Here is a 9,357-nt window from a genome sequence, read left to right as displayed (position 1 = left end):
AGCAGTTCCATGGATCAGTACATTTGTCACATCCTGACAGCTCTGTATGTACGGCGTGAGGATGTCCTGGGCACCTCCCTAAACACCTTATTTCTGAGTGTGTTTGTAGAGATTTGGCCCCAAGCTGACAGTAGGTACAGTGAGATTGGTCAGATGTGCTCAGGTGACCCACTCAGATCACTGGGATTTCTGCATCAAAGTCCTTCAGGTGACGCTGAGGAGCCCTGTTCAGTCCTGCCTTGCCCAGGGTGTCCCTTGGGTACCCCACGAGTCTCCTGTCTCTCCAGATCCCTTGGATCCTTTGTTGCTGACAAGCAAATATGCCTGGGGGCATGTGGGCAGAAAAAAAGAGGCCCAGAGGAACAAGTGAAGTGACAGCCCACCGAAGGAGGGGACACGGGCAAGGAAACACAACCAGCCCGGCTCTGCAATGTGACAAACCACTTCAAAATGAACACCATGAAAATCATCATCATCTCCCTGTCCAAACCCACAGCCACATCAGTCTTGAAATACTTTATATTGTTCTGATCTCAAAACCCAACTGGAGCATTTAAAATGAAATAAAAAAGAGACAAAGGAAATATTAATAAGAACCGAGCAGCTTCTATATGAAGATTGAATGGGATTCCTCAGTCTAGAAATCAAATGGGAGATAGATCTGAGAGGTCTGCAACAGCATGAATGGCCTGGGAAATGGGGACGAGGAAAGATTTGTCCTGATTTGTCACCAAACAGGAACTTGAGGGCCTGAAAATGTTATTAGACAGAAACTAAATATATGTGTAGAGGGCAACATAGAAAAAGGGTCTGTGACAAGCCAATGGAGAAGCAGCATACGGGACAGAGGTGTGCAAGAAATACATTGCATTGGAGAGGGTCTGCTGGAGACCTCACACCTCACATACAGCACTGCTCAGCAATAAAATCAAACTTCTCCCAGGCATAGCCACACGATAGTAGAGAATCAGGGTTCCTCCTTCCTCCACTCAGCAACTGCCAGCAAAACAGGATTCCAAAAATCTTAGCCCTGTTAGAGGGGATCCACTTTATCAACCCCCTAAACACCAGTGAGTTCTTAGTTTTCTTTAGGGTAAAGCTGGAACAGGGGAGGGGATTGCTGGAAACATTGCTGGAAAGCTGGAACATCTAGAGGGAATTGAGGAAGATGTGACAACAGGGAGTGATGTGGAGAACTGTCCTGTGCCCTGTGCAGGGCCCAGCACTCACCTGTGTTGCAGCACACTGCCAGGGACGCGGAATGGTCACCAATAGTCAGCGGGTGAAATTCCACTGTCACCTGCATGGTGTCACCGGCGCCCAGAGTTCCCCTGGCTGGAACCACGGAGAAAGGACTGCAACACAAAGACAGGGATCAGGACTCAGGGGGACATCTGGGGATTGTACTCCTTCTGCAGTGCAGGTCACTTCAGCTCACTTGGGAGCTGCTCAGCGGGGAGCAAACAGATGACAGTCAACAGAAGACAGACAGAACAGACGGGATCAGAAACAGCTACTGACCCACTTGTGAGGAGATCCAGCCCTCAGAAGATCCTGTGGGATAAAACGACCTCATCTCCCCCATACTCTGGCAGGAGCACATCAAAGAAGCAGAACAGGAGGTTTCTGTGTATTTACCAGCAATGCAGTCTGGGACTCTGGGTTGCCATCCAGGCTGGTAACAGTTCGCTTGGCCCACCAGAGAAACTGTGCAATGTGTTGGAAATAATTATGTAAATGTGTTGGTGCACTTTGGATTTAGCAGGAGCAATTAGGATTGGTCACCAGGTAAAGAGCTCTTGAGCCTGACAAACACAAGACTCTGTGCTTTGATGCTCAGGGACAGCTCAGGTGAAATGTGCTTCTGCCCAGCAGCTGCTGGGCTTGGTGCTCTTCTACAGCCCCACTGAGGAAACAGAAGTTCCTGGCCTTGGTGATTTGCTGGTGATCAATCTGTCACTTAAGAGTGTGTTCTGGGAGTTTGGTGATGAATGCATCACATGCAAAAATAAAGAGAACATCTGGCAAGCTGAACTTTACTCATGCCAATAGTGACAGCTGATGAAGTTGCTTCAGGTTCTGCTCATTAAGGACCTATGGCTGCAGTTATGGGCCTGACCTGTTCCCATTACCACTAGTGAGAACATTGCTACTGGCTGATGGAGAGGCCTTGGGCCAGCAATGTTTATGTGCTGGACGAGAGACTTTGGAGAGAGGGCAAGAAAGACAAAGCCCCAGCAGCCCCAGAGCCAGATTGAGCCTGCCCTCAAATGGCAGAATGGGAATAACAATCCTGGAGGTGACTTCAGGGGTTGTCTCAGAAAGAAAGTATCTTCTTACTTTCAAATTATCAGGAGAAGAGGATCCAGCCAAATTCAGGACTCAGTTGTCAGGACTGAAAAACTGAGTGCAAATCAGCCCCTGCAACTTCTACATCCCACCCCGGGCTGTACCCACCAGACTCCTCTATTACTGCTGTAGCAGCCATCTCTCACATAGACCTGGCTCCCCAAGACCCAAGCACACAAGCTCTACAGTTAAACTTCACTCCTCTGATTTTCAGCCAACATCACTAAGCTGTTCCCTGAGCCCACACATAGAAGGGCTGTGAAGGAGACATCCCTGACACTGTAATAACCAAATGAAAACCATTTGGTTGGGGCTGGCAGGCTAAATTTTGGCCTTTTATCTGTTAGTTGTGAGCTGTTCTTTAAGACAGTTCTCATCCTGTTAGATCTACCCTATCAATGAATCACTACTGCACCTGACGGTCAGAAAAGATAAGGTATGGAGATATGGAGGGGGTTTCAATAGGTTGAATGGGTTTTCTTCTCTTTTTAACTAGGACCATTTGCATGCTTGTTTTCTTGTATGGCATCTAAAGACAGGTCCAGATCTCCCAATGGCACCTTGCAATCCCCAGACACTGGTCTTGCTTTGAGCAGTATGTCTGCTCAGATGATTTCCAGAGGCTCCCCTCCAGACAAAGTTATTCTATACTTCTGTCTTCTAAATCAGCCCAATTGCTTTTCACATATTCACTAAATGTCTCCTATTTCCTATACACCTGTGCATGTACCTATGGGCATGTGGTATATTGACAGGCATTAGAGGAGCTCGCCCTTTATGAAAGTTGCCAATGAAGAATTCAGGATCTCTTGGCAAACATTTAACACAAACCAAAATGAAAAAGCGGCAGAAACACAGGAACTTCGGAGTATTTAAAAAGAAATCTCAAAGAAAGGGGGAAAGACCTTATTCAGAGATTTAAATCATCCCTTTGAAATTTTCAACTGGCTTTCAAAGGTTTGTCATAGAACAGAAGAGGTGACTGATGTCCTCAGCTGACAAGGGAAATCAGATCAGCTTTAAGTACCAGGACCTGCACCGGCTGCCCAAACATAGCTCATGTTGGGACCACTGGAAAGCCACGTGCCTGTGGCCTCCCAGAGAATGGGTCTATTTGGCTGACAGTGGGGAGTAACCATTTCAGAAGCTGCTTGTGCCCAGGAAGGTGCAAGCCAGCTACTAACATGTTCCAGCAGCCTGCAGGAAATCTGGGACAGAGAAAGCTCAAAGGCTGCATCCTGCATAAAACACGGGAAGCAAGAGCAAATTGCCCCACATGTCCTGCCCATTTCCAGCCAGGGCTGCAGGGCAGCAGCTCCGATGCTCCGGTTCCTTTTGTTGCTCTTGACCAGCTCTGTTGTCTCCCAAAGGGGTTTTGCACAAGGACAGATGAGCTGCCTCACCTCTGGGTGCTCAGCTGGTAATCAGCTGCCAGGTTCCCGATGTTGTGAACCAGCAGAGTCTTCCGGGTGCTGTACTTGACTGGGCACTCCGAGAAGTCCAGCTGGTCGGGGAAGTCCAGGATAGCTCGGGCACCAATGGCCCGAATTGGCACAACTATCCGTTCCCTTGCAGTGAGGCAGACGAGCTCGTGGCAATAATTCTGCAGGAAAAGAAACTAGCTCAGCACAGGGCATTTAGTGCATCCCCATGGCAGAAAAAAACCCATTTCCTATAACCCTTCAAGGGCATCAATTCACCTATTCCACCCCAAAATGAAGACTAAGTTCTACTAATATGTCACATTTGAAAGGCACCAGTGCACTTTGCAAAACCTGTCTCGGTGGCATTAAGCTCTTGTGTCACTTGGGTCATACAAAGAACTGCCCTAGGCCACCACAATTTTTGCTCTAAATTTTAATGATATTAAATAATTCCTAAGTCCCTTCTAAGGAACATGGAGCTAGGGAACACAGGACGTTCCTCTTTGGGCTTCTATTCCTGCTGTTTGAGAATAGGACAAAGTGTTAAACTGACTCTAAGCAGCAAAAGGAAGATGAGAAAACAGCTGCACCCAAAGCACCTCTGACCTGGTGTAAAAACATCACTTGGCTCAGAACTCCACTCTAACTTTGCCTCTCCAACCAAGTCAGGAGAAGAACAGTGCTAAGAGGTAGCGGGATGCTGTTGGAAAGAGCCTCTCTTTGTTTCCCTGCAAGGCTTCTTGCCTTCCATGATGCCAAGTCCTAAAGCCTTCTGCATGAAAAAGCCTCCAGATCACAGCACTGAGATCTGACTTGCCAGGGCCTCAGCACTGGTATTCAAACCTCCACATAAAAGCTCCTTTGGCACAGAATGGGTGCCAGTTGACAGAGGAACCACAGTGACAGGCATGAACACAGAGCCACAGCAGTGTCACTGCCACAGGCTCTGGGCTCACAGATCTGCCTGCAGGTTGTACCTGCCCTACACGAGCTCTTTCAAGCAGGCGGCCAAGTCCCCTGCAGCTCACCAACCTCCTGCTGGCTAAGGGCCCCTAGAGCTCAGTGTGCCTGTGCCAGGCTGGGCTCACGGGCACAGCACATCCTCTGCCCTGGCCTTGCAGCTGTGTCGTGGTCAGTTGGGCTCTGGGACAGCACAACTGCAAGGCTGGAGAACAGAGGCTGTGCAAAAGCACCGTCTTTGCTCCAGCCCAGGGTGAGGCAGGCAAGCAGTTGCCAGTCAGGAAGGAGGAAAGCTCTCTGACCTCTTTGTTCCTCTAGTGTTTTCCATAATAATTAAACCCTTTCCACTGTACCTAGAGATGGCCGAACATCCATCAACACCCCTTGTGGGACACATATTGAGAAAGTAAGAAAATTACAGCCTGAAAAATACTCCAGGCTGGAGCTTTTCAGCTCTGTTCTCAGCCAATGAGCTGGTCCAGCTCAAGGCTAGGGAGAATTTCTCCCAGGGTGATAATTTGGTCAAAATAAAAAGGAATTAAGAACAAGATAGAACAGCTGTTGGGGTACGTGACCAGGCCCTAAGCATGGGGTGTCTTCTCTCTGAACCAATCACCTTTTCTCTACTCTTGGGGTTGCGAGTCATGCTATAAAACCAAGTGTGTTTCTGAATAAACTTGTCTCTTTCTTTCTGTCATGACAGACCACCATGTAGCTGTGCATCTTATTTGCGCCGCACTTAAAGGGTTAAAACCCCTTTCCATGGCTACACACCCCTCTGTCATTTTCATACTGTTCCCCATTCATCTTCCCTCGGGAATGCTGAGCAATGTGCAAGGAGAGGAGGCAGAGCCTGTCAGGCCTGCGTGCAATGCCTGACACCACATGCCAAGGTGTGAGTGGCTGCAGGAAGCCTGCCCACAGCCTGGAGCCAAGCCCACAGCATGGAATGGGCCGTTGCCAGAGTGCAGGGAAAACAATGGCTTTGGAGATAATTCTGAGGTTTGGCTCCTCCAGTCTCACCTTCATCTCGTCGGGGGTGAAGCGGATGCGCAAAGGGGAAGATGTGCCTGGTGGCACGATGTGGAACACATCATTGGGGCACATCAGCTCAAAATGAGGTGATCTCTCCATGGAGACCTTCACCGGCCGAGGAAACTGCAGGAAAGACATGAAACAATGATCATGCAACTGGTGGAAACAGGACGAGAGGAGAACTGTCCATGCCCTGGTGACCCCTTTTCCAAAGCTGTGGTGGTAAAGGCACATAATTCACAGGGGTCAACTTGAATCCCTTCTGTCTGCGCCCAGCATTTTGGCCAGGGGCAGTAGGGCAATGCCTGGTGGGAAGGAAGGGCCAAGCAGGTCAGCACCAGCAGGATGGAGACAGAGCACCTGAACCAAGTCATCTGCATATTCAACAAGGCCAAAAAAACCTGGTGGGAAGGAAGGGCCAAGCAGGTCAGCACCAGCAGGATGGAGACAGAGCACCTGAACCAAGTCATCTTCATATTCAACAAGGCCAAAAAAACCTGCTGGCATGTGCCCACACACAGCCATACAGTCGTGTTCCAAAGGGGGAATGTGCTGCCTGAAAGCAAAACAGCACATTATCCTGGGGGAAGGAAGAAATTCCCTGCTAGCAGATCAGGTTTGGGCAGGGCACTTCTGGGGATACAGTCATGTGGGCAGATCAGCAAGAGAGGAGACCAAACTCTGTGGCCTTACTGGGAATAAAAGCAAACCTGAAAAGCAAAAGAAGGAACACAGCAAGACAACCCCTAAACCAAGGAGATGACAAAGAGAATTTAAATGGGCAGTAAAGCAGCAAGGAAGAATCACAAAACGATGAGAGCAGTCAGCTTGCCAAAGGTGACAGAAACACAGGCTGTGCCTATCGACTATGGGCTTCCAAGGCATTTTCTGCCTGGAGGGAACATGACCAGCACTGACTCACAGTGTGGTTCCAGTATCAAAAGCCAGTCTTGGCTCTCCAGGGGTTCTTGCTGCCTATGCAGGCAAGCTGGGCTGCTGGGCATTCCTGACAGGTTCTGCCCTCTGGAATACACAGACACAGCAAACATGCGTTTTCTAGCACATAGATATCGAGCCTGAGCACCAAAATGCTCTCAAAAAGTCTAAACCAGATGATTTTGAGACCCTCCTGTCTCTTCCCACAAGCCCACTCTTGGCACAAGCCTCATTTGAGAAAATGTTTCCCTGACTGAAATTCAAATGGTCTCAGTTTTCCTCTTTACAGTGGAACACAACTGCTGACATTGTTCAAGTTTTTTGCTCTCAACTCTCTTGGGAAACTGCAAAACAATCACCATTTCTTCAAGTGAAGCTGAAAACCTCCAGGCGCACATGGCTTTGCATGTGCTGTGGTTCTCCAAAGGGAAAGCAGAGCACCACATTGCATTTGGAAAATCTGAGCAGAGCCGGATGAAGCTTAGCAAGAACCTGAAGTGGCACCTAAAGGCCTCCTGCTGCTTCTGCTGCACAAATCTGATTCCAGGGCTGTTTCAGAACACTTTTCCTGCACTGCCAATGCCATTAATGATAAATGATTGCAGCATCAAGTGGAGAAGACTCAGCCTCTGAGCCTTGACGGTGAGCTGCACAAAGGGAGCCAAACAGGCTGAGAGAGACAGAGATTCCTACCAGGAGCCAAGATTAGCCAAGGAGACACAGGATGTGGTATACACTCAAGGCAAAGCATGAGAGCAGGTACGAGCTGTACAGCCCTCAACATTCCTATCAGTCCAGAGCTTTCAAGAGAAGGAAACTCCTTTGGGATAGATACCATCAATGCATTCCCAAAATCAGGCAAGAATTCCCTGCACAGGAAGATTTCCACCATCTTGCAGGACAAAGGCGCTGAGACATTTTCTTCTGGATGTGCTGCAGCAGATAACTTGCTTTGCTGTACACTATGGGAATGACACCACTCTCCTCTCTCAGCACAGTCTTAAAGCTCCATGTCCCAGCACTTACCTTGTCCTTATTTACGAGAGACAATACCATTTCAGAGACCTCCTGAGTGACGAAGTTCTCAAATACCAGCTCTGGTGGGGAAACCTGGAACAAGCTCTGTTTCTGGAGAACTGATGGCAACTGGAGAGGCAAGAGAGAGCAGGGAGAGGTTCAGCTGCTGGGAAGAAGGTTGATGAAGGAGACTTTTACACTGAGCCCCAGTGAAGTACAGACTCTGGGTGAGCACGTCTGCCCAGGCCACACTGGGGAAACAGTAGCTCACCCACCTCAGCTCTGAGCTGATCATGAGCTGCTGGGCCACACAGAGCAGGCTCAAGCCAAGCTGCTCTTTTGGCATGTATTTCTGCAGGTTTCCTCTCCAGAATGGCAGGCAGCACTTACCTTAAGCACATCTCTGTGCCCACGGAGTCACAGAGCTCTGGGGCACTGACTGAGCACTCATGGAGTAAGTAAAACCCATGAATTTACATCAGACTCCATGGGAAACAATTTTGGGATGTCCTTACTCTAAGAAACTGAGGCCCACATAACTACAAATATCTTTTTTGATCTAGAACTTAGACATCAGTAAAAAGAGAACAGTACCAGAGGAGGTGTGGGAGATGAGGTGATATTTTGCTGAAGCCAAATGTTACTAAGTGAAGGAGTGAAAGTTGTTGGTTCTATGTGTTTGGGTTTGTTCTGGTTGTTTTGTTGCATGTTGCTGAGCTGGGAGAGGGATGGGGTTGAAGACCTGACTAAAAAGATGCAGGATGAGAGGGGAGGGGGCAGGAAAGTTGGCGGTCGGGAGAGAATTTGAGTTCCCGAGTACCCATCCAATGGCAAAGGGGACAGGGACCACTCTAGCCAGGTATAAAGGGGTAGAAAGATTGGAGGGTGTGTTTGTTTGTCTGGGGTGGGAGCAAGAGATGCCTGGCTCAGCTGAATCGTTACTAATAAACAGTTTTCTTTTGCTTCGATGATTTTGTCCCCTATACTTGTATTTAAACGTTAGTGCGTTTCTAACAGAGGTAAAGGCAAACATAAAGTAACACAGAAGTTGGGAAAAAGACAAATGAGGTGAATGCTGAATGAGGATAAGGTTCAGTTCTTTTAGCAGCAACTTGGGTAAGAGTAGAGTTGCTATCTCCTTTTTCCATGAGCTTTAAATGGGTGCTTTCTTGTAACCTAGTATTGCTATCTTATTTGATACGATTGTAGAGGCACGTGTGGAAGGACACAACAGCAAATGCTTCTGGAGCAGACATTGCTTTGAGAAAACTCTCCCCTGCTTTGTCTGCTTTCTCCAGCCACACTGCTGTCAGTCCAGAGACACAAGCAGGTCTCCTGTGTGACCTCACAGGAGACTCAGTCTGCTGAAGGGAGTGGCTGCAGCACGCTTGTCCCTTAGTTGTGCCCCTCTCTGAGGTGTTCCTAAGGCCCCTCTCCAGGGCAATCCTTAACCAGTTTGTTACATGTCTCTTACTGCCAATTTCCTGCTCAACAGCCCACCTCGGTCACCTACCCATTTCGTCTGTGCTTTATACTGAGCCAGTCCTGCAAGAAAAGCAGCTTTAGACACACCTCTAAGTAGGCTCTGATCCAGATAAAGCACAGCCATTCCCCTCTGCCCAGGGCAAATCCCCTG

At 48.6% G+C, this 9,357-nt stretch overlaps 1 protein-coding gene across 1 annotated transcript; it reads right to left on the bottom strand.

Annotated features, from left to right (window-relative positions):
- Nucleotides 1-172: 172 nt before the first annotated feature.
- On the bottom strand, nt 173-8,067 carry LOC148222324 (axonemal central pair apparatus protein HYDIN-like). The gene is made up of 6 exons (XM_088172239.1): nt 7,993-8,067; nt 7,731-7,850; nt 5,757-5,891; nt 3,753-3,952; nt 1,231-1,355; nt 173-324 (listed from the first exon to the last, which is right to left on the bottom strand). The coding sequence occupies exons 1-6, from the start codon at nt 8,065-8,067 to the stop codon at nt 173-175; spliced, it is 807 nt and encodes a 268-aa protein (XP_088028365.1).
- Nucleotides 8,068-9,357: the final 1,290 nt, after the last annotated feature.

Source organism: Sturnus vulgaris, chromosome 12, assembly GCF_052056855.1.
Source record: "Sturnus vulgaris isolate bStuVul1 chromosome 12, bStuVul1.hap1, whole genome shotgun sequence".
NCBI lineage: Eukaryota > Metazoa > Chordata > Aves > Passeriformes > Sturnidae > Sturnus > Sturnus vulgaris.
The sequence above is the reverse complement of the archived record's forward strand: the minus strand, read 5'-3'. Positions and strand labels throughout refer to the sequence as shown.